This window comes from Chenopodium album, chromosome 5 (assembly GCF_948465745.1).
Source record: "Chenopodium album chromosome 5, dcCheAlbu1.1, whole genome shotgun sequence".
NCBI lineage: Eukaryota > Viridiplantae > Streptophyta > Magnoliopsida > Caryophyllales > Amaranthaceae > Chenopodium > Chenopodium album.
The window spans coordinates 70,347,965-70,373,924 of record NC_137838.1 but is presented as its reverse complement, the minus strand read 5'-3'; the positions used below and the strand labels follow the sequence as shown (position 1 = coordinate 70,373,924).

Genomic DNA, 25,960 nt, shown 5'->3' with positions numbered 1-25,960 from the left:
AAAATAAAATTATATAGGTTTTTTCTTCTAATAACTAAAATTAAAAACAATGAACAGTTTATTGACTAAGATATTTAATATTTACATCATATAGCTAACTTCACTTGGGTGTTACTAAGTAAAACAGGTGGATGATGTGTTAGCCTAGCTATTTTGAAGTTAGTTAAGTCATTGGAGTGTCATGCTAAGCATTTTTTTGGGGGAAGAAACTTTCAAATGAATAAACTAATCATTCATGTAAATCAAATTAGTGATACAATTTCACCAAATTCTCCTTCTACAATTGCACTAAAGGCAATTAGAAAATTCTTGAGCAAACTTTTTGAATTTCTTACTACAAAACTCTATATTCATTTGCCAAATGAACTAATGTAATTTAAACTATTCCCTATGTTACATATTTTTTGTAAGACAAATTTGAACAAAGTGGAAAAAAACAATATGAAATTGTTGTAAAATTACAGAAATCAAGACAAAACATACTATTGTGGAAAATGTACAAGGATTTTAGCCTCTTCCATAAATACATAAATGTACCATTCTTTCAAGAGTAATTATAGCAACCATTCTTAGTTAAAATTCTAGAACTTGTTTCTCATCACATATTAACATCTTGCAAGGGGGTAACAAAATATTAACAAGACATTCATTATTGCGGACCAAATCAGAAGTGTCAAACCGTATCAACCGTCCGCTAGTAGGGAGGTGGCCGCACATATTGTTGTTACTAACGTCGATAAACTTGGGCTGCAACAGCCCGAGTCGTTTCGGAAATGATCCATAGATCTCATTGTCAGCTATGTCAAGAGACCTTAATCCCTTGGGCAAGTCTATATTGGTGAAATCAAACTTGAACTTGTTTTGTCTTAGTGAGATTCTTTGAAGAGGTTTATCTTTAGCAAACAAAAATGATGCATCTCCACTAAATTGGTTGTAGGACAAATCTATGATTGTGAAATTCGCTTGGCCCAAAGATCTAGGGATAGTACCGGATAATTTGTTGTTCAACAATGTTAGAGAAAGATTAGTCTTGAATGATCCAAAACTCTCTGGAATGGAACCAGTTAGCAAGTTGCTGCAAAATTATTGCAAATAAAATTTGAAGCAAGGGTTAGCAATAAGCAGCAACACTAGTACTCTACTAATATGAATAAGTGCATTGTGGGAGAGGGGGTATGTACATAATATGTGGGTCATGTGTCTTAGAAAAAATTGTCAAGTGTAAAAAAAACCAAAGAATTAGAACGCCCAAGCCCATAAGGCCTTAAGGGCCATAACTTGGCCCAATTATATGAATTATCGACCTATTTATTTATTTATTTTCGTCAAACCAAATAACTTGGCCAATTATATGAATTATCGACCTATTTATTTATTTATTTTTGTCAAACCAAATGACTTTTTTTTTCGAACCAAAATGACTAATTGATACTTCGAGCCTGTTCTCATTGAATTAAATGAGTTGAACTGAAATGAACTGATCTTGAATTGACTTGAACTGAACTGAATAGAAATGAATATTTTATAAGAGAAGAAAATTAAGAGTTGAAATGAGCTGAACTTATTAAAATTGAAGTGAACTGAAAATAATCGTATGAGAACAAGCCCTTTGTATATACAATTTGGTTAACAACTTATTTGCTCCTTCTATCTGCTAAAGCTACTTTTATTTAAACAATTGTAAAGAAAAGGTAGGATCATTTAACTTGCTTTACCCCAAAAAAAAAAAAAATAAAAAAATAAAAAAAAATGTATAGAGCCATATTCAATTATTTATATACAAAGAAAAAATACTCGTATATCACAAAGAAATACGGAAACATAATGCCAATAACATGGACCACTACTCCAATATAGTAAGCTAGCATCCACTTGTGCTAGTGACTCCTAAATTGAAATCATTTCTCATTAGTTTCTTAACACTTTTTAGAGTTTTTAGTTTTTTACTTATGTCAGTGTATTGAATTCAACTATTAACATTATTCTCTACCCATTAAAGATTGCATTGTATAACTTTTTACATTATATCATATACACATCTTACAAATTGATATTTTAAACCAATTTAAAATTTCCATAAAAGTTATGAGAATTTAATTTAAGTTGTTAACATATATACTAACCTGAACAGTGCTAGCCTAGTGATATTTGGGAGGAGCGACAAGGATGATGGTATAGTCCCAGTAAAGTAATTTAGATGGAGACCAAGTAGATGCAAACTCTTGAACTCCGGCCCCCAGAAATCGGGGATCGGCCCGGTGAGGTTGTTGCAGCAAAGATGAAGGCACTCAAGCCTAGTGAGTTTGCTCAAACGTAAAGGAATCGAGCCAGTCAGGTTATCTTGAAAGTTGATACTCAATTTCCTAAGAAAGGGCAGATCACCTAACATCGGCGGGATTTGGCCTGATATGCAGTTGACAGCGTTTGCTCCGATTCTGAAGACAGTTACACGGCCTGGGTTAGCATCATTTTCATCACATTTGATACCGGACCAAGAACAGCAGTCAGAATCAGGCATCCATGACGCGAAACATGAGGCGTTATGGAAGTGATTCTTGATTTGTAGTAGGATTTTTTTATCATTTGGGTGACATATTGAAGGGGATTCTAAGGATTTACACGAGGAGAAGAACAAAAGAAGAATGCAAAAACAGAGAAATGAGGTTTTTGGTAGTGTATAATTCATGGTTTTTTATTGTGAAAGTTGAAACATATGAATTGTTTTGAAGCCAATTCAATTGCATAGGATAAATCTAAGCTAGCCAATTATGAAAATTGAATCAGTGGTTGAACATGTGTTGTGCAACTACCTTGTGCAAGTAGCATAGATTGAAACAAGCTAAGAATAAGTCACAGCTAGTTGCTTTAATGAATCTTTTTTTTTTTTTTTTTTTTTTTTTGGGTGGGGGGAGGGGTGTCATGTTTGAAAGCACAAACTTTTTATATGCTTAAGAGGGGGAGGGGTGGGTTTGATGTTTTGGTTATGTTTGCCATTAGTTAAAATTAAGTAGATTAAATAATAATAAAAATATTAAAATTTAATAGCAAGTACATCAAATATTTGAAAATTTTCTATGTAATCTTTATCATTCTTATTACTATATTTTTTTTACCAGTAAACCAATAATATATGAAGTATACAAAAAAAAAATTTATTTTTAATTTCTCGATAGATTAGGTGTTGATCTTACAAGAAGACAAACCTAATCTCCATTGAAAAAAAAAAATCATCATTAGTAAAATATATAAAAATAAAATAAAACTAAAAAACTTCACATTAATGTTTATTTATTAAAATTTTACATATTAATGCTACTAAAATGGTAGTTAATTATTCTTTCCAAAAAAAAAATGGTACTTAATTAAAAGGACATTTTGTGAAAAACTACCTTATAAAGCACTTTTTTTGCGAGAAACTACCTAATAAAAAAAATGTTGTAAGAAACTACCTTATAAAAGGGTAAATGTTGTAAGAGACTGCCTTTGGTCGAAAAGTCATCGTTGACTTTTATTTTCCGGCGTTGACCAAAAAAGGAGAGAAAGGGTGAATTAAAAGTCACGTGATTAGCACGTGATGTGGTCAACGCCGAAAAATGAAAGTCAACGGTGACTTCCCGACCAATGGTATTCTCTTACAACATTTACCCTTTTATAAGGTAGTTTCTTACAACATTTTTTTTTTGGAAATTTTAGAAAATAGACAAAAAAAACACAAATTTTGTTTATAACACCACAAAAAAATAAATTTTGATTAAAACACCACAAGAAAACACCAAAATTTGATTTAACCACCACTTAACGGATTCTTGGATGGAATCCGTTAGTGGGGCCCATAATTGACACGTGTCAATAGCCTATAGGTTTAAAAAAGATGAAATAATAAAAAGAAAAAAAATCCCTTAACACAGCTAGCCCCACCACCGGCGCCACCTTGCTTCAGCCGCCGACACTATAACCCAGGCCGTCGCCGACACCCATCTCCCTAAACAAAACCGGCGACACCCATCTCCCCAACCAAAACCACCCCATGGCGCCGAATATCGCCTTCCCCCACCCTGAAAACCGCTCACGCCGCTAAACTCATACCACCAAACGTCCAAACCCGAAAACCACCCCACGACGCCGAACTCCTACATCACGCCACCAACAGCTAACTCAGCTACATCACCACCATCGTCGCCGAAATCTTCTTCCTTACCTAGAGCTTTCGTCGAAAATCGAAATCCCAACCCACATTACCCAAAAACCTCCCTCACCTGAACCCTAACCCATTTCAAGAAATCAAATTGAATCGGGGCTGGGCTGAGCTGGGTACGATGTTTAAGGGTCAAGGTGGTGCTCGTTCCGGTGGTCGGTCAAGGGTGGTCGGTCCAGGGTGGTCAGCTGGGGGAACCAGCAGCGGCGGTGGGGGCAAGTGGAATTGCGCCGGTGGTGAGTGCGGTGGCTGGGTTAGGATTTTTCTTTTTCTTTTTGTTTTTTTTAATTTTTTATTTTTATCCAGTATATGCTTGACACGTATACTAAGTGGGACCTACTAACGGTTTTTTGGATGACGTTAGTAAGAGGTGGTAAAATCAATTTTTTTTGGTTTTTTGGTGGTGTTATAATCAAACTTTTAAATTTTGTGGTGTTATAATCAAAATATGGGTTTTTTCCTGGTGTTATTTTCTAAAATTTCCTTTTTTTTTGTTAAGTAGTTTCTCGCAAAAAAAAAGTGTTTTATAAGGTAGTTTTTCACAAAATGTCCTAATTAAAATGATAAAAAAGCATCAACACTAAAAAATTCCACAATGGTGTAATTTTTCACATATTTTCTCCCTAGTTCATCAATTTTTCAAATGTAAAACTAGTGTGTGGCCCAAGCTATTTTAAAAAATAGGAAAATTTGTCTGGAAAGGACATATATGTTCACTATTTTGTCCGAAAGAATCTTATATGTTTAAAGTGGTATAAAAAGACCTTATAAGTTTATTTTGTTATTTGGGGGTATCTTGAGGTCGGAATCCGGCAATAATTGAATTTTATCTCCAATGTTGACTTTCACGTGACCTTAAAAATTAACCCTCCTTTTCTTTCTTTTTTTTCACGATTTTCCTCCAATTTTTATGGGCCTTTAAACCTTTTCATATTCAATTTTTTTCCTAAACCCATTAGGGGCCAAGCCCCATTAAGCCTCTTCAATGATCCGCCCCTGGCTAAGATTGTAAAAAGCTAGTGTAATTTAATTTATATTCATGAGTTTTTCTCAATTGGTATCTAACTAAAGTTTATTTTGTATAACTCTAGTTTCTATTTTGTGTGTGGGAAAATTACATATGTCCAATTTAAATTAGTCATTGACAAAGAAAAACTAGTGTTAGGGTTTAATGATTAGGGTTAAGGTTAATTAGGTATTAAAGTTTATGGTTAGGGTTTAAGGTTTACAATACTAAAATATATATGGGCAAATAACAACATATTTTCTACGACAGCTAGCTAGCAGAATTATTGTAAATTTTTAATTAGGATTTTGGGTTAAGGGTTGCGATAAGATTAGGGTTTAGGGCTTATGGTTTTGATTTTAAGCTTTAAGATTTAGGGTTAGGGTTAAGGGTTTGGAATTGAGGATTTAGGGTTATGGTTTAGAATTTAAGGTTTTAAGGTTAAAGGTTAGGTATATGATTTAGGGTTTAGGGTTAGGGTTTAAGGATTTAGGGTTGTATTTAGTTATTTAAATTACCATTTTGCCCTTCATAATTTAACTTCAAACGGCCAATAATAAAAGTTTATATAACTATTTTTTTTAATAAAACTAAATAATTGAAATTTTAGTTGTCCAAAACAAAAAGTTGTCAAAACCATAGTAACTCCGTAAAAAAAAGTAAAGGACATAAAAAATAAAAAATAAAAACCCTATTTAAATTCTGATTTGAAAACAAAAGTAGTGGGTGTATTGAAAACTAAATCATCATTCTGAAATTAAAAATAAATAAATGTATTAAATGTTTTTTTTTTCTTAAAAAAAAAAGGATTTTGGTGAAACTAGGGAATTCTCGAAACAGAAATTTCTTCAGAAAAAAAAAAAATTTATTAGGAAATTTTGATTTATACCACCTCTAAAAAAAACGACTTATTTGCTTTTACCACATACATAAAAAAAAGTTTTATTTTACCACCAACAAAATTTCCAAAAATAAGATTTTACCACCAACTAACGTATTCCGTCCATGAATCCGTTAGTAAGGCCCACCATCTTGGAATTTTTTTTTTCATCTTCCCCGATCTTCCCTATCAACCAACCGAGAACGAAATCAACTTACCCCGGAAGGTCGGAATTTGTGTGGGGCTAAGGTGGAGTCGGAATTTGGTGTGGGTTTGGGAGGTGGTCGGAATTAAGTGGTGGCTAGGGTTTTAAAAGTGGTCGGAATTAGGAGGGGTATATATCGGTGGTTGGAATTTGGTGTCCTGGGTTTTGAGGTCGAAAAATCGGAGGAAAGGGGGTCGAAATTTGGTGGTGGTGGCTAGAGTGTTGTGCAGTGCGGTGGCTGCGTTGTGGCGAATTGGTGATGGCCGGTGCGGTGGCTGCTGGTGAATTGGTGGTGGGCTGGCAGCAGTCTGGCGGTGGGGCTAATAATCAGTCCGACAATGGGGCTAGTAGTAGGTCCGGCGGTGGGCTGGTAGCTGGTCTGGCGGTGGCCCGTTGGTTGATGACCGGTTTTATAAAAAAAATTATTTGTTTTTTTATTATTTTTTTAAACAAATTAACCAATAATATGGTGACACGTGTACAAGATAGGCCCCATTAACAGATTTATGGACGGAATTCGTTAGTTAGAGGTGATCGGTGATAAAAGCCAACTTTTATTTTTGTATACGGTGGCAAAGTAAAACTTTATATGTATATATATGTTTGGGTCCAATTGAGCTAATTGGGCCTATTCATTAAATGATCCAATATTCCAAGGTCCAGGCCCAAGCCTCCAATCAAGCCAAGTCAGCCATAGGTCAATTGGTCCAAATCGCAATGGTCAGTCCATGAATATTTGGGGCCCAATTGTTCTCCTCTCTTCATATGCAAAGGTATAAAAGCCTTCAATTAATTCATTTATGACATACACATTAAAGCCTCAAGCATTAAATCTCTTGCATAGCTTCCTCTCTAAGAACACTGCTTGACTTCGGCATCGGAGGGGTCTTCCTCAGATTCACCCCCGAGGCCAGTTTACGTGTGCTTGCTATGCAGGAAACCTTCGGCCCAGCATCCTTTGGACCGGACAAGTCTTCATCCACTTCATTGGACCTTCGGCAAGGTCCTATTGTTTTCATCCGAAACAATTTGGCGCCGTCTGTGGGGAAGACTTTCAAAAAATCTTTAAGCCAATCAAAATCATCTTGCAATCATCTTAGTAGCAATGGCTAAGAACCGCAAGAACAAAAGACTAAGTCAAGGAACGGGCGAAAGGCCTAAAACTCCTACACCATCACCTTCGCCGGACCGGAACTCTTCTAAGGGTGCTAGTTCGGGGGGAGGATCATACCAGGAGGATTCCCTTTCTCCCGTAATTCACAACTCTCATCATAGGCCGAGTCCCCCTCGGTCTAACAGAAGTCAGTCCGAGCATAGGACTCAATCAGTGCCCCAAAGCCAACCTCTGACCATCCGCTCTCACTCTCACACTTAGTCGACGACCCCTTTAACGGGGCCCAGCTCGGAAGAAGTGGCAAGAGCGTTGGCGGTGCTCATGGAGGCAATGAGGGCACAAAATATGCCTCCACCTCGTGATCGAACTCCTCCGCATACCAGGCATCAGCGGAGGAAGCTCGACAAAGATGGAGGGAAGCCTCCCTCCTTTCGGGAGCTGGAAGAGTGGGAAGAGGATACCTGGAGGACTGAAAGAGAGAGGAAAAAGAACCCTCAATTTTTCAAAGGATCCTCTACCTCTCGGCCAGAAACGCATAAGAACAGCAGCTCAGCCTCTCGGCCGGAATCTGCCCACCGAGAGCGACCTGAGACTGTTCGCCGAAGCGTACTCGACCGACTCGGCGGCAGGGAGCCAAGCGTGCACAGCCGCCTCTCGTTCCCTGTAGCCGAGGCCCAAACTTCCCAGCCAGGGACGAAAACCACTCCTACCTCTCTGAGAGGGCGGAGCGCGGTCCCTTCGGCCAGGAACAAAGGCAAGGCCGTTATGCTACCCACCAGTTCTCCATTCGAGCGATGGATTCTGGAAGAGCATGTGCCCACGGTTAAAATACCGTCGCACATTACATATGATGGGACTTCAGATCCGAAGGACCATATCGCCTCCTACGAGGGGCACATGCATCTCTGCCCAAGGTCCGAAGCGACCTGGTGCAAATATTTTCCCACCACTCTCAAGGGGGTCGCGCAAGCGTGGATCTCCAAGGGAGTAAAGGAAGGCTCTATAACGGGGTGGGACGACCTGTCCACCAAGTTTAAGAGAAAATTCTCCACGGCAAACCGCCGAGAGAAGACCACTGCTGAGCTCATGGGCCTGCAGCAAGGGGAGACCGAGAGTCTCCGAGACTACTTGACCCGTTTCAGCAACGAGTCATCCAGCGTTTCTCAGCTGGACCAAGGGCTGGCAGTTTTTGCAATGCAGAACGGCCTTCAGCCTGGAAAGTTCCTAGACTTCATGGTCATGCACACCCCGCAGACCTTGGAGGAAGCTCTGAATGCCTCGAATAAATTCATCCGAGCCGAGGAGTGGAACAAAACAAAGTCCCAACCCCAATCCGGGAGTGGGAAGCAAAAACAATCGTCTGAAGGTCAAGGCCAGAAGACGAAAGGAAAGGCGAAAGCCTCGGAACAATCTTCGGCCAGCGAGCCGAAGAAGGAAAAATCTGCCCCGTTCACAGGCAGATATGAGTCTTATACTCCGCTAGCCCTTCCGCGCGCTAAGATCTATAGCGTAACGAAGGAAGAGCAGAGTTATAGGAAGCCGAGACCACTCCCCGAGTGGTATCAGCGCAAAAATAAAAATCAGTGGTGTGAGTTCCACGAATCACCGGGACACAACACTGAAGAGTGTATTCAGATGAAGGACCAGATCGAAGATATGGTCCGGAAGGGGTACTTGAAAAAATACATCGCGGATCACCGCAAGAAAAAAGAGGCTGAGAAATCCGAAAAGGACTCTCGGCAAGAGCTTGACTTCCCCCGGAAAAACAACAAAAACGCGGAGGGAAAATTCCCTCCAATTAATGTTATCTCGGGAGGAATATGTTCTCGGAGGGAACACAAACGACACCTTAAGGCTCTGACCCACCAGGTGAACAATGCTAGCATTCAGCCTCCTCAGTCGCCGGTGCCGAACATGACGTTCACAGCCGCCGACTACCGGGGGGTAACGTTCCCTCACGAGGATCCGTTGGTGATCATCGCCACGGTGACCAACCACGACGTCAGCAAGGTTCTTGTTGATGGTGGCAGCGGGGCAAACATCCTGTTCCGAAAGGCCTACAATCAAATTAAGCTGAAGCCCAAGCACCTCACGCCGGTACCCTACTCGGTATCCGGATTCAACGGGGCCTCAACTTATCCAGATGGGAAGGTGACACTTCCTGTCACCATCGGCTGCGATGAGGCAGCCAGGAACGTCATGACTGAATTCTTGGTCATCGATGCTCCTTCTGTGTACAACATGATCATGGGGAGACCCATTATTCATGAGATCCAAGAGGTAGTCTCGACATACCATCAACTGATGATCTATGTCTCGGATGCCGGCTACCCCGAAAGGATCGAGGGCAGCCAGAAGGAGGCCCGAAGGTGCAACTACCTCAAGCCGTCCACCAGTCGTACAAAAGAGGACGACGAGGACGAGGAGGAGAAAGATAATTAGCCAAGCGCGAAAAGGTCGAAGGGCCTAAGTGCTTCGGCTCAAGGAGACATGGCCAAAGAAAAAGGGCTAGGAAAATAAAAGGCTGGCTCATCATCTGAGCCGAAAGACTCAGAGAGCCAGCCGAAAAAGAAAAAATCTGGAACTCCTGCTGACATAGACAGCAGACCAGAAAATGAGGAGTCCAGCCTCACGACGAGGGAGCTGGACCATCAGACTGAAACAGTCGAGTTGACCAAAGGAGACGCTGAAAAATGCGTTACAATCGGATTGGACCTTGATCCGAAAGTCCGCGTTGAACTCATCCAACTCCTTCGGGACAACCGAGATGTGTTTGCTTTCTCGGCAGCTGACATGCCTGTTGGGGTAAGTCCAGACCTCATCTCTCATAAGCTTAATGTCAACCCCACGTGTCGACCAGTTAAGCAAAAGAAGCGGAACTACTCCGCAAATAAGAACCGAGACATCGCAGCCGAGGTCAAAAAGTTGCTGGATGCAGGCTTCATCGAACCCTGTCAGTATCCAGATTGGCTGGCTAATGTTGTGATGGTTCAGAAGGCAAATGGCACCTGGAGAATGTGCGTTGACTTCACGGACCTAAATAAGGCGTGTCCGAAGGATTTTTATCCCTTGCCGAGGATCGATCAGCTAGTTGACTCGACAAGTGGCCACGCGTTGCTTAGTTTCATGGACGCATTTTCTGGGTATCATTAGATCTTCATGCACCCCGACGACCGAGCAAATACGACATTCGTTACGAACGCCGGGGTGTATAATTACAAAATGATGCCCTTCGGATTGAAAAATGCGGGGGAAACATATCAAAGATTAGTGGATCAAGTTTTTGCCGAGCAAAAAGGCCGAAACATGGAAGTCTATGTTGACGATTCGATCGTCAAGAGCAAAAAGGATGAGGACCATGTTAAGGACCTGGCAGAAACTTTCGCCACCCTAAGAAAGCACCAGATGAAGCTAAATCCGAAGAAGTGTGTCTTCGGCGTGAAGTCAGGGAAATTCCTTGGGTTCATGGTCAGCAAAAGAGGGATTGATGCCAATCCCGCCAAGGTGCAGGCAGCACTCGATCTTCCCGAGCCGAAAACAAAGAGGGATGTTCAGCGGCTCACCGGAAGAATGGCAGCCCTCTCGAGGTTCATCTCCCGGGCCTCGGACAAGGGGTTACCTTTCTTCAAAGCTCTGAAACTCCCGAAAACAAAAGAGCTCGTCTGGGAAGACGAGCAAAAAGAAGCCTTCAAGCAGCTTCAGGAGCACCTGGCTCAACTCCCAACGCTGGCTAGTCCAGTGGAAGGAGAGTCCCTGTACTTATACGTGGCTGTCAGCCCAGCCACCATCAGTGCAGTGCTGCTGAGGGAGGAAAGTAAGGTTCAGCAACCGATCTACTTCGTCAGTCACACTCTAACGGATGCCGAGACCCGCTACCCCATACTCGAAAAAGTTGCTTATGCAGTGGTGGTAGCTGCTCGGAAGTTAAGACCCTATTTTGATTGTCATCAGATAGTGGTTTTGACCGATCAGCCGCTGGAAAAGGTTCTCGGCAAAGTTGAGAAATCTGGTAGGCTGGCCAAATGGGCTTTCGAGCTCACAGAATTCAACATCAGCTATCAGCCGAGAGCAGCCATAAAGGCTCAAGCTCTGGCGGACTTCCTGGCCGAATGCTCGTACCAGGAAACGCTGGATGATGAAAAGAAAACCTGGACCGTGTTCACGGATGGATCCTCCACCGTGAACGGTTCGGGGGCAGGTGTGGTCATAACCTCTCCTGAAGGCAAGTCCTTCGAGTACGCACTAAAATTTTCATTCAAAGCTTCGAATAACGAACCCGAATATGAGGCGGCCATTGCCGGCCTAGAATTGTGCATCTCGCTGAAAGCCGAACACGTTTGTCTGAAGACAGACTCTCAGCTAGTTGCATATCAGATTGGTGGCAGCTACGAGGCCAAAGAGCCCTTAATGATTTCATACCTTGTCAAGATCAAGTCAGTTATTGCAAAGCTGAGAACTTTTGAGGTTCAGCTGATCCCCAGGGTTCCGAATGCCCAAGCTGATGCACTCTCCAAACTTGCCAGTTCAACTCTCACTGAGCTGAACCGATCTGTATATGTGGAGGTGCGCCGAGAAAGAAGTATCGACGAAGCATCTGAAGTATGCTGCGTTGATCAAGAACCAAGCTGGATGGATCCCATCCTAGCTTTCAAGCTTCGGGGAGAAGTTCCCGAAGACAGAATTTTGGCCTCCAAGTTAAAGCGAAACTGGTTCAAGGTTCATTGTCTTCAACGGGGAGCTGCTGAGGAAGTCCTTCTCAGCCCCATTGCTGAAATGCGTGGGACCGACGAATGCAGATTACATCCTTCGGGAAATCCACCTCGGCATCTGTGGAAACCACATTGGGGGAAGGACCTTGGCCCATAAAACATTAAGGGCGGGGTACTATTGGCCCACCATGATCTCGGACGCTAAGGAACTGGTCAGAAAATGCGAAAAATGCCAAAAATTCCAACCAGTCATCCATCAGCCAGCCCAAGAGCTTCAGCCTGTGCTGAACCCACTTCCATTCGCCCAATGGGGACTGGATATCCTGGGCCCATTTCCGGATGCCGCATACCAGAAAAAATGGCTGATAGTTGGTGTCGACTATTTCAGTAAATGGATCGAGGCCGAAGCATCCTCAAATATTACAGAGCTAACTGTCAGAAAATTTATCTGGCAGAATATCATCACTCGTTTCGGCATCCCGAAAGTATTTGTCTTCGATCATGGGAGGCAGTTCGATAACTTGCCGCTGAAGCGGTATACAGATCAGTTTGGCATCAAACTGGCATATTCGGCGGTATGCCACCCGCAAAGTAACGGACAAGCCGAAGCTGCAAATAAGAAGATCCTGAACGCCCTCAAAAAGAGGGTTGAAGATCAGAAGTCCAAGTGGCTGGAGGAGCTCCCAGGAACCCTCTGGTCCCTTCGGACGACCGAAAAAGAGGCAACAGGCCACTCACCCTTTGAATTGGTGTATGGCGCTGAAGCCGTTCTCCCCGTGGAGATCGGTACAGAAAGCCTGCGAGTGCACCACTTCTCGGCTGAGAATGAGGATCTTATGAGGGAATCCCTTGATTTTCTCGATGAAGAGAGAGACTTAGCCCGAGTCAGAATGGCTGCGTACAAACAGAGAATCAGCAAATTTTACAACCGAAGAGTCCAAGCGAGGCCTCTCAAAGTTGGAGACCTCGTCCTTCGGAATGCTGCTGCAGTGCAAAAAAACCGAATTCATGGGAAACTCTCAGCGGCCTGGGAGGGACCCTATGAAGTCTATGATGAGCTTCAACCAGGGACATACCGACTTCGGCAGTTGGATGGGACTGAGTTGAAAAATCACTGGAATGCTGATATACTTAAAAAATATCATGTGTAAACCCTTCGGGGCAGAACAATCGTTGTAAGTACATTTTGAATTATTAATGAAAGGCCTCAGAGCCACTATTTTCTACAAACATTTGCAATATTTTCTCCTGCTTTTCTTTATACTGTCTACTCTTTAAGGGTTTCCTTCGGCCCTGTCCGAAACCTTCGCCCTCAGAGCTTCTGGTTTTGGATTGCCGATAAACTCGCCTTTTTAAGGAACTCTGGTCCTTCAGCTGGGGTAGAAACCCCAATAGGACTTGTTTTGCAAGGCAATGAGTCCATGGACAAATCTGGGATGTTGCCTTAACTGAGCTCTGCATCCCAGATAGCCATTATTTGAAACACTGCCTTCAGGTGGTCCTGTGTTTGAGATATCCATTTTTAAGATGGACGAAAACTCGAGGGAAAAAGCATAAAACAGCAGAAAATAGACAAGGAAAATGAGAACAATCTCAGAAATCTGAAGAACAAGTCTTCAGATGTCCGGGAGGGCAAGAAGCACAAGTGCAGACTGCCTCAGCTGGAAGCACAAGTGCAGACTGCCTCAGCTGACATCTCTAAGCTGAAGCTTTATACTTAGCAACAAAAAAAAAAAAAAAAAAAAAAAAAAAAAAAAAAAAACAAAAAATGCAAGTTCAAAGCAAAGCAGTACGAGGGAAATGTCAAATGCATAAAACACGAATTCATGCTCGTATAACGAGCTACAAAGTTTAAGTGTTCAAATAAACTAAAAGATTATATCGGCAGCCGCCCACAAGCAGAAAATAACAGCTGCCGAAATACGTACAGAAACAAAAATAAACTGTTTGTACATCAAGGCAAGCTGAAGCAAAAATAAGGCAAAAAGAGATTCAGAAAGCGGCAAATCTGAAGTTAAGCACACGTTGATCCGCAAGACTCTGAAGACGACTGCCCGATTTCCTATGCTTCAGCCGGAGGATCAGGCTGGTCAGCTGTGTTTAGCCCCGGAGCAGTCTCGGTTCCAGCAGCAGAGGAGGCAGGTTGGGCCCTTACCTGAGCATCAGCGGCTCGCTGTTCAGCCTTCAACTCCTGCCGCTCGGCTTGTTCAGCCTGAAGGATTTCATGCTCAGCAGGAGTAGCATACAGCATGTGCGGATCCTCGGGATCCTGAGCCCAAAGCGCACACTTGGACCAATCTAGCGAAGGCTCAGCATGGAGAGCCAACCTCCGAGCCACCTTAAACCCATTTATGTAACCCATTTCGTATTCTTCTTGGGTATAGAGGCGGACTTGGAGCAAGGCTTTAGCATCAGCCAACCTCTTTCGACTCTCCTCCAAATCTTTTTTAGATTTTTCTAATTCTTCTGAGAGTTTGGATGAAGAAGTCTTCTGCTCGTTAAGCTCCAGCTGGACATTGGAGGTCTCGGCCTTGGCCTGGGTCAGCTCATCTCTCTTAACCTTTAGCTGATCTTCCAATTCCTTCAGCTTCTGGTCCTGGCCCTCAGCAGCAGCTTGGGAAGCAAAACGGTGAGCATCCCTGGCCTGGTGAGCCTCTTCAGCGGCCATCCTGCTGGACTCAAGACCTTCCAGCCTTTGATCCATCTCTCGTACTTGACCAGCAACCTCGGCAGCGATTCGGCAAGAGATAGCTGCCCTGAAACTGGGGATGCCGAAAGCTCCCAGCTCGTTGATGACGCTCTCCCCGACCATCAGAGTAGGGAAAACCTCAGTCTCCATGGCATGGCAGAAGGTCCGAAGGGCCTCAGCAGCCTGCTTCTCATATCTCTTAGCCGCCGCCTGTCTTTCTTCAGCGGCTTGCTGCTTCAGCTCTGCCAGCTTCGCCTCCTCCTGGGCGATCTTGGCATCCTCCCAGGCCCGCTCCAGCTTGTCTTGGAGGGTGTCTATCAGCTCTACAGTAAGAGTCTGATTGTGCACAACCTGTTTACAGGGGCACGTCAGTAAAAAAAAGGGGGGGGGGGAGAAGAGCTGAAAAAAAAAAAAAAACTTAAAACTTAAACGGTTAAGTACCTGCATCAACAAGCGCTGGTTGTCTCTGGCAGGGTCAGGGACCCTTCGGCTGGACTCTCCCATTCCAGCAGTGGCCTTCAGCGACCACACCCTGGCTCGGTCCACCTCTGACATACCAGTTAGGTCGCCGAAGTAACCTGCAGCCCCTTCACGGTTCTGGCCCCAAATTCGTTCTCAAACAGATTCTGGGACTGTGATGCGGGGGGCCGAGAAGCCCAGATCTCCAGAGTTCAGCGTCTGGAAGGATGGGAAGGAAGAAGAGGGGACCTCCTGAGCCTTCTCGGGCTCAGCATTTTCTTCCCATTCGGCGGAGCCCAGCTGGTCTCCACCAGGGTCAGCAGCAATTACCTTCTCTGCTTCCTCCCCCAGATCAGGTTGACGAAGTAGGGCGTCAACCTCCCTATCAATATCATCTGAGAAACCTTCAGCGATCGGTTTCTCAGAGTCCTCAACGGAGCGTCCCTGAACCCCCCCCCCCCCCCCCTTCGGATCAGGAGTTCTTTGGTCCACCTCCATCTCTTGAGTTTCGGGAGGTGGAGGGGGGGTTTGAGGACGCGGAGCTTCCGGCGGAGGGGGAGCCCTCGGCGAGCGTCTACCTTCATCAGGCTCCCTTATTTGAATGCCTTCGGTAGGCCTCATCCCCGTCTGAAACTGACGAGGCCCCAGCACGGCTAACCTCCTCCTCCTCTTTGCCAAGGGCTGCTCGTCCATTTCTTCAGATTCTGACGAAGATGGATCCTCATAACGAGCAGGCGCTTTCCCTTCTCTCCTTCCGCTCCCTTCCTCATACTGCAGAAAGGGGGGGGGGGGCAGCAAAGCGTGAGGAAAAAAAAAAAAAAAAAAAAAAAAAAAAGAACGTCAGGAGCCAAGGAACTTACCGGAACCCTCGACTGAGCTCCAAGTGCAGGGGTATCCCTCTCGGAAGCACTAGACGTCCCAACACCTCCTTCCAAGGAGTCGATTGCTCGGGACACGTCCTCGGCTGTCTGAGCAGCCTGTGCTTCCTCGGGTAATAAGGGCCTGAGGGGATCTCGCTTCTCCCACCAAGGCTTCTGCTTGGTGTAATCGGCGGAAGCCTCGATCTGAAGGCCCGTTTCATGCAGATGCAACGGACGGTTCTTCGGAGTCGTGATCGCCGGAGCCCGATCTAAAATGACTCGTTTTGCGTTCACCCCAAGCCGATTGTAGTCAATACCCGAGGTAGCTTCGCTCAGCTTTGAAAAGACAAGACGAAGGTTAAACTGAGGGAATAAGCATTAGAAATAGGCAGAAAATTAAACAAGGCAAAGTCCTCGGCCCCAGCCGAAGATACTTACCATCCCTGTACTTTCGGCTGAGGCCGACAACCGCCCATTATCTTCTCCATTTCCTATTAACTACCCCAATTACAGTTATTTAATTAATGACTGTTTCAAATTTAAATCTTTTGATTTAATTAAATCATTCACTTCCCTCCATTTTTATTGGATTCAAACCCGACCCGTCATCCTTCCAAATCGGGTCTGGGGGGCAAGTTGTTTGGGTCCAATTGAGCTAATTGGGCCTATTCATTAAATGATCCAATATTCCAAGGTCCAGGCCCAAGCCTCCAATCAAGCCAAGTCAGCCATAGGTCAATTGGTCCAAATCGCAATGGTCAGTCCATGAATATTTGGGGCCCAATTGTTCTCCTCTCTTCATATGCAAAGGTATAAAAGCCTTCAATTAATTCATTTATGACATACACATTAAAGCCTCAAGCATTAAATCTCTTGCATAGCTTCCTCTCTAAGAACACTGTTTGACTTCGGCATCGGAGGGGTCTTCCTCGGATCCACCCCCGAGGCCAGTTTACGTGTGCTTGCTGTGCAGGAAACCTTCGCCCAGCATCCTTTGGACCGGACAAGTCTTCATCCACTTCATTGGACCTTCGGCAAGGTCCTATTGTTTTCATCCGAAACAAAATATATATATATATATATATATATATTTGGAGGTGGCAAAAGTCAAAAATTCTTTGTTATTATTAACATTTAATGAATTGTTAGAATTGTTTGTTCTTGATCCGCAATCACAGTTAAAAAAAAAAACAGTAAATATTGAAAAATTTAGGGGGAAAAAAAAAAACAAACAAACAAAGAAAATTTTAAAAGAGGGATGTACGCACCAATCACCATTTTTATTGTTGTGAATGACTCTGAAAGAATTCCATACACTTCGAAAAAGCTTTAATTTTATGATTTTGTAATTTATTTTTGGAGGAAAAGAAGAAGAAATAGCAGAGGGTTTATGCGGAGTAACAGAGGAATTAAGAGGAGATGAAAAAAACAGGGGAAAGTAATATAGCCGTTGTGGGTTTATTTCAATCAGAGAAATTATGAAACAAATTTAAGGGCTGAAGATTTGAGCTATAGATTGTAGTGTGGATTGCCTTTGAGTGAGTTTTGGGCCGATTGTTAAGGGCTGAACAATGTAGTGTGTTGTGGCATTTGTGGGCTTATTTCAAATGAAACCCTAAATAAGGGATGATGTCTTCCTTTAGTTTGGTGATTACATATTGGTTTTTATTAATTTTTTTTTTTCGGTCAAAATAGTGGTTTTGTACTTTTTGTTATGTTAATTGTTTTGTATTTGATTTCCTCACACACAAAAAAAAAAAAAAAAAAAAAAAAAAAAAAAAAAAAAAAATTGTTTTGTATTTGATCTTTGTGGGTGCTGTATATATAACTTGGCCGTACAAAATCATGTATACTAATTTATCTTCAACCTTGATTATCATATAAATGTAAACCTTCATATGACGTGCCAATGATTAAATCTTACCTTATCCTCAATCTTCTTAGGCATGTTTTGCAATTACATGGCTAACAACACAAATACAATTTAAAACTCATTCGAAATACCTAAAAAAAAAAAAAAGAATAGCTTTAGCCAACTTCCAAACGATAGCTTGTTACAAGCTTAAGTCTTAGCTTGTTTAAGTCTCATAATTTTATTTTTCAGTACATCACCTCATATTCGTATCACATGAATTACTTGCAAGGAGGTAACGGAGCACCACAGAGACACTTGTTGTGGGAGAAACGAAAGGGCTCAAACCGCTTTAATCGACGGCCAGTAGGGATCCGGCCACACAGCTGGTTGTAGCTCACATCAATGAACTGTAAGGGCAGCTGGCCTAGTCGTTTCGGAAGTGAACCATATATCTTGTTGCGTGTCATGTCAATGCCCTTCAATCCTCGGGGCAAGTCCACATTTGTAAAATCAAACTTGAACTTATTATTCCTTAGTACGATAGTGCCCAATGGTTTATCTCTTGCGAATAGAAACGACACATCCCCCGTGAATTTGTTATCGGACACGTCTAAGATCGTCAAGTTTGCGTGGCCTAACGACCGTGGGATAGTTCCTGATAATTTGTTGCCCCATACTTGGAGAGTTAGAGCACTCTTGAATGATCCAAAGCTCTTTGGAATTGTACCAATAAGTTTGTTTCTGCAAATATTGTTACATTAATTTATGAATCAGTAAATATATTATAAAATGATTAATACTACCTCCATTACAGGTTATGTGCAACGATTTGATATAAAGCAGAGAGGGAAAATGTCTAATCGTTGCACATAACCTGTAGCGAAGGTAGTATAATTTAAATTTGTAAACAAATATTTTACATATTAAGAAAGTTATGTAATTCTAATAAGGAAATTTTGACAATTACCACCTTCTGTTATGTCCATTTTAGCAATTACCATCTTCTATTTTTTTTTTTAAATTACCACCTTCTACTTTCAAAAACATCAAAAGTTACCACCTTCTTGCCCCCCAACTACCACATGACGTCATTTTGGGCTCATTCTTTCCCTTCCCTCCCTATTTCCCTCACATATCTCATTCCTTTATGGAATCTCATCTCCCCTTTCACTTTTTTCCCCCAAACTACCAATAATTGTTCGTTAATTTTGATTTGGAGGAGTGAATTGAAGTGTTTTTGAGTGTTTGGGGAAAAAAAGTGATAGGGGGGATGAGAATAGAGTTAGAAATGAGAAATGTGAGGGAAATAGGGAGGAAAGGGAAAGAATGAGCCCAAAATGACGCCATGTGGTAGTTGGGAGGTAAGAAGGTGGTAACTTTTGATTTTTTGAAAATAGAAGGTGGTAATTTTCAAAAAAAAAAAAAAAATAGAAGGTGGTAATTGCTAAAATGGACTAAACAGAATGTGATAATTGTCAAAATTTTCTTCTAATAAGTAACATAATTAGTAATGTCTTAGTTGTGGTACAAAACCTGAAGCCCATGTTTACATCATTGCCTTTTGTGACTTTTATAATGCTAAATTTTAATAAATTGATAATATTAAGATGCATTTCCAAAATTCCAATTCTATATAGTAACCCTGTTTTTTTCACTTTTCTACGTTGTGCCCTAACATATATCACTTTCTACACTGTAACCCCAATATATTTTTTGTTTCCATACGGTAACCTTTCCGTTATCTTGCCGTTAAAAAATTCCGTTAGTGGGGCCCACTCTCCATTATTAATATTTTTTTATCGATTTGCGCGTTGAAAAATACTCCGTCAAAGGTTTCAAGGGCTATTTTGGCCCTTAGGGGTCCAAATTGAGCTCATATTTGGCAAAAAAATAATGTAATTGCCTCGGTTTTCTTATTAAGAAATGTCTCGATATACATGTTCACATTTTAACACACAAAATGAGGCATTTACGTTATTTTTTTGCCAAATATGGGCTCAATTTGGACCCTTAAGGGCCAACATAGCCCTTGAAACCTTTGACGGAGTATTTTTCAACGCGCAAATCGATAAAAAAAATATTAATAATGGAGAGTGGGCTCCACTAACGGAATTTTTTAACGGCAAGGTTACCGTATGGAAACAAAAAATATATTGGGGTTACAGTGAACAAAGTGATATATGTTGGGATACAACGTAAAAAATTAAAAAAAACAGGGTTACTATATAGAAAAACCCAAAATAAAAAATAGCTTTTATAGTTTGACATTACAACTAGATGTGAGCAAAAACACAAACCTGAAGATATCGAGCTCAAATAAGTTCGGGAGAGTAGACAAAGAGGACGGGATTTTGCCAGTAAAGCGATTATCAGATAAATCAACAAGCTGAAGGCTCTTAATCTGGCTCAAGAAATCCGGAATAGGCCCGGTGAGCTTGTTCGAGCTAAGATCGAGTACTTCAACCTTAGTGAGCTTAGTGATGGCTTTAGGAATCGGACCAGTTAAGTTAGGCAACTGAAAGAACCGCAGTGACATAAGGAATGGAAGATCTCCAACCATTGGTGGGATGTGGCCGATAACGTCACTTCCGTAGGCAACGGTGAGAGACGTAACACGGCCCGGGTTGGCATCGTCGTTGCAACTAATGTCATTCCAGTTACAGCAGTCTGTTTTGGGGTTCCATTCTGAGAAGGTTGGTCCATTGTGGAAGTAGTTCTTGATTTGTAAGAGGACTTTAAGGTCATTTGGATTGCAATGTGTAGTAGATTGTGAAGGTTTGAGAAAGAAAAAGAAGAAGATAAAATAAACTAGAAGTGATATTTTTGGTAGGGCTTCCATTGTTTTGTTGTTTCATAATGCTAGAGAATCTAGATAGGCTTGCTTTAATTACCAACCTTATATTCACTATTTATAGTCGTCCTTGTAGATGTTAATTGGGTTTTTTTTTTTTTATTATTTTATTTTTCGGTTTGTATTTTATGTGCTTAGCTTAAATTTTAGTACCCAAACGTTATTCAATGTAATTGTATTTTTTACTACTCAACATTAAAAACTATGGAGTATCAGTTACTTCTACCGTTTTTTAATAGTTGTAACAGTTTAACTTTTATATTATTTATGTGTTTCACTTTGACCAATGCATGGTTCCTGCAGGCGAACGCACGATCCGCATGGTGCATCCCTTCCAAAAAAAGCGGAAAGAACATTGTATAGAAATGTAAAGAACATTTAGTTAAAGTGAAAAGAACATGTTATATAATTGTAAAGAACATTATATAAAAATGTAAAGAACAATTAGTTAAAGTGAAAAGAACATGTTATAGAATGTTAAATAATATTATTTATCTTCGTGTTCTTTGATTGTTAGTATAATGTACTTTTATTTATGACATAATGTTAATTGTTTATTTTGAAATGTTCTTTGAATTTTGTCTTTAGATTATGGTCGTTGAATAAAAATAATGTTAATTACGTTAAATTATCATTATAGGTGATCAAAAATTCGGGTCGGGCCGGGCCTTAACATAATATCTCGTGCCCAAACTAGAAAAATATAGCGGGATTTTTGGGCTTTTTTGGGTTAGGTTTGGATTTTTAACTAAAAATGCATTTTTAGGCTTGCCCAAACCTGCCTTATTTTCGGGTTGGGCTGAAGTTGACCATCTATAATTATCATGTTCTTTATTAATATTACGGATGTTCTTTAGATATATATAAAGAACATAAAGTTTGATTTTTTTTATTTTTTTTATTTTATTTTTTTTATTTTATTTTTTTATTTTATTTTTTTACAAAATAGCTATATGTTCTTTACAAAACAGCTATATGTTCATTACAATATAATTATATGTGATGTTCTTTATAAAATAGCTAGATATTCTTTATAAAATAACTGTATGTTCTTTACTGAACAATTAAATGTTCATTCCACCTTTTTAAAAAAGAAAACGGATGCACGGAGCATTGCGCATCCGCCTTCATGGTAAAAATTTCACACTTTGACTAGCTTTGACGGTTTATACCTAAGTAAAAATATAGTCAGTGGAATCTTATTAGATTCGTCTCGACTTATACAATTTTAATATCAAATGTTTATAATTTTTACCTATGGAGAATTAAATACTACCTCCGTTACACAACAGGTTATGTGTTTTATGTCAAATCGTTGCACATAACCTGTAACGGAGGTACTATATTCACGATTGAAAACATGTATCGGCAAGCGTAAAAAGAAAAAGTGTTGCAACTATTAAAAAGCATATCGTAACCTAAGTAGGATTAATTAATTTTAAAGTTAAAAGTAAAAGTGAAAGGTTAATTACCAAAGAGTTTACCAAAGAAAAAGTGTATCATCTAATTCATCACGTATATCTGCTTATTAAATATTAACTGAAGTCAAAAGAAAATTATTATAAATTCAATGTTAAGCACTCCGTATTATTTTAATATTACAGTATGTGAGCTTTAGTTAGGGTTAAGTGATGGCAGAGCTGTAAACCACTAAAAGTAAAGACTAAACCCCACGAACAATCTAAATGTTTTTTTTTTTTCAATTTTCTTTTTTATTATATACTTCGCATTATTATTTATTTTTATTTTTTTTAAAACACCTGCGGATAAATATATTAATAGAGGTCAATCTCCACCAAAGATAAAAGACTTTGGGGGAAAAGACCTATTGCAAACACGTTCATTACAACTACTAGACTCCCACCTAGCAACGTGGTGAGCTAAAGTATAACCCGCACGCTTTATATGAGAAATAGAGAAATCTACAAATTAAAAAGATTAAACAACACACATATATCCTCGACTAGCAGAGAGAAAGGAGTATAGTTGGCAGTCTGCTTCTTCACCCCTTGAACCACCTTCAATGCATCAGTCTCAAGGATTACAGAGGAGTAACCCAGCCTTGCTGCAAGCTGAAGCCCAAATCGACACGCCGCAGCTTCAACCACCTCGGGGGACCAACCCACCTTCTCCTTTCGAACAGCAGCAACCAGAATATTCCCACCCTCGTCTCTGATCACAACCCCGAGCCCTGTTGCATTCCCAACGTGAGCATCACAATTTAATTTCACCATACCCCTACACGGTCTAGACCAAGATGTAGGAGATGGCTGCCCCTGTAATCTCTGTCCCACAAAGACATTTTTCGCATACTCACCATACTCAATGACAGATTTTGACAGATTTGACGCCACACTAATAGAACAACCCGACCAATTATCAAAAATAGACATGTTTCGGCACCACTAAGAAGCCCACGCTAGAGTAGCGAAGGCTCTCAACTCATCACTCCCAACCTTCGATGCCATCCACATTAGCCTATCCTTGAATGAAGCTCGAGGTTGCTTACTGCCCAAATGTCCCTTGCTGCCTTGCATTCGAAAGTGGCATGAATCACAGATTCATCGCCATTGTTGCATACTGCACATACCTTATTGTCCACCATATATGTGCCTAAAGTGAAGTCTTTCTCTAACAGCTAGAAACCCTTTACATGCCCTCCACAAAAAGTGTGCTAGCTTCGGAGACCTTTGAATACCCCATATCAGTTTCCATGCCTCATCTCGAGCAAGATGTTGCGCATTTGAAGGACCAAGTTTGCCCAGCCAATACCCCAAACGAACCGAATACACTCCATTTTTATTCAGCCACCAAAACATAACATCCTTGGTTGTTCGATAAGACAAAGGAGTAGACAAAATTAATGCTTGATCCACCGCATTGAAATTATCCTGAATCACATCTTCACGCCAAGACATAGTATCGTGATTAATTAAATCACAAACCCGCAGCCCCAACTCACTATGTTGCAACGGTGTTGGCACGCACACCGAGGAATTACCAGGCAACCAAGCAGAATCCCGTACCCTCCATTTCAACCCATCAAGTAACAATGATTTTGCTCCCCACATACAAGTGTAGCTAGGGTTGAAACCCCTACTAGCCTCTAACATGTCACAATTTTTAAAGTATTTCGCTTTCAAAATAGAGTGAAGGAGAGTACCTTGATTATGATGGAGCCGCCAACATTGCTTTTTCAATAGTGCTTGGTTGAAAACCCTTAAGTCACGAAACCCCATACCACCCATATCCTTCGGCTTACATAATTCATCCCATTTTTGCCAATGTATCTTCTTCCTTGATTCCGTCGAACCCCACCAAAATCGAGATAAAAGGGAGTGAAATTCATCAATAATAACATCGGGGATCCTCAGAATGCTCATCATATACGTTGGGATTGCCTGAGCTACTGCTTTTATCATCACTTCCTTTTCCGGGCATTGATAATAATTTTTCCTTCCAACCCTGCAATTTCTTCCAGAGCCGCTCCTTGAGACCTGCGAAAATAGCCCTCTTTGACCTACCAATTATTGTTGATAGACCAAGATATTTGTTATGCCTGTCAACTTCTCGAACTTCCAATGTATCCACAATTTCTTTTCGACGCTTGACACTTAGTTTTTTGCTGAAAGCCACTTCAATTTTGTTTAAATTAATTTTCTGGCCCGACGCTCTCTCATATTGGCTAATAATATTAGCTATCATAGAGCACTCTAAAATGTTAGCTCTAGAAAAAAGTATGCTATCATCGGCAAAGAACAAATGTGACACATGGAGGGTACCCTTGCAAATCCTGGCACCATGGATAAGACCATCTCTAGCAGCTTTGTTAATCAGAGTAGAAAAAGCATCAGCACATAATAAGAACAAATATGGGGAAATTGGATCTCCCTGCCGAAGACCCCTCGATGGAGTAACAGACCCAGATATTTGCCCATTAATCTTGAAAGCAAACTGAATACTCTGCAAACAACTCATAGTTCTACCAATCCATGCCTCCGAAAATCCCATCTTACACATCACTTTCTCCAAAAAGACCCACTCCACCCTATCATAAGCCTTACTCATATTAAATTTCAAGTCAATTCTACCATCTTCACTCTCTCCTCCCCTCTTCATAGCATGAAAAATCTCGAAAGCAACAAGAGCATTGTCAGAAATAAGACGACCCGGGATGAAAGCACTCTAATTAAGGAAAATCACCTTGTCCAAGATACCCTTCAATTTACACTAGTAGAAAAATACAAAAAGGCAACCCCCAAATGGCACCGGTTCAGACCAAACCGGTGCTAAAAACCGCCCTAAAAATGGGCGGGATTTTAGACCAAGAGTAATGGCACCGGTTCAGATCGAACCGGTGCCAAAAATACAAAGGGCACCGGTTTGAACTGGTGCCACTGAACCGGTCCATCCTTTTAAAAAAAAAAACGGAGCATTATTAAACCCTATTTCCTCTCCTCTCCTTCTCTTTCCTCCATTCCCCCTAGGTTCTATCCCTGCTAAAACCTAAGTTCTATCCGCCTCCATTCGTCCCCCATTTCCTCTCCTTTCCTTCTCTCTCCTCCTTCTCTCTCCTCTCTCTCTCTTCGTTCTTCGTTCATATTCTCCCTTAGATCTGCAACAACCAAAGCTTGAAATAGAGCAACAACAGCAGCCGCCACCACCACCAAGTTCGAGCACCAACAACAACAGCCGCCGCCACCACCATAAAATCTCTTGTGGGATTTTTTTTTCGATTTTGGTTTTCTGGGTTTGGTTTTTTTTTTCGATTTTAAGATTGACTTAAAGATTTTGAGATTGGTTTTCTGGGTTTTGCTTAAAGATTGACTCACTCGTTTTTCGTATTTCGTTTTTTTTTCGATTTTGCCTTTTATTTTCGATTTTGGTTTTTTATTTTTCGATTTGTGGGATTTTTTTCGATTTTGGTTTTCTAGGTTTCAATTTTGATTTTGGTTTTTTTTTTTTTTTTTTTTTTTTCTGATTTCTGGGATTTTGTTTTTGATTTTGGTTTTTTGGTTTTCAATATTGATTTTGATTTTTGATTTTGGTTTTTGTTTTCGATTTCTGGGATTTTGTTTTTGATTTTGGTTTTTTGGGTTCCAATTTTAATTGGGTTTTTTTTTTCCGATTTCAATTT

At 41.0% G+C, this 25,960-nt stretch overlaps 2 protein-coding genes across 2 annotated transcripts; both read right to left on the bottom strand.

Annotated features, from left to right (window-relative positions):
• Window positions 1-368: 368 nt before the first annotated feature.
• Window positions 369-2,884, bottom strand: LOC145630958 (polygalacturonase inhibitor 1-like). The gene is made up of 2 exons (XM_081683080.1): window positions 2,124-2,884; window positions 369-1,075 (listed from the first exon to the last, which is right to left on the bottom strand). Exons 1-2 carry the CDS (start codon window positions 2,684-2,686, stop codon window positions 574-576), a joined length of 1,065 nt encoding a protein of 354 aa, XP_081539206.1. The 5' UTR covers window positions 2,687-2,884; the 3' UTR covers window positions 369-573.
• A 15,355-nt stretch (window positions 2,885-18,239) lies between these two features.
• LOC145630957 (polygalacturonase inhibitor-like) lies at window positions 18,240-20,829 on the bottom strand. Its single transcript, XM_081683079.1, has 2 exons — window positions 20,270-20,829; window positions 18,240-18,713 (listed from the first exon to the last, which is right to left on the bottom strand). Exons 1-2 carry the CDS (start codon window positions 20,809-20,811, stop codon window positions 18,251-18,253), a joined length of 1,005 nt encoding a protein of 334 aa, XP_081539205.1. The 5' UTR covers window positions 20,812-20,829; the 3' UTR covers window positions 18,240-18,250.
• Window positions 20,830-25,960: the final 5,131 nt, after the last annotated feature.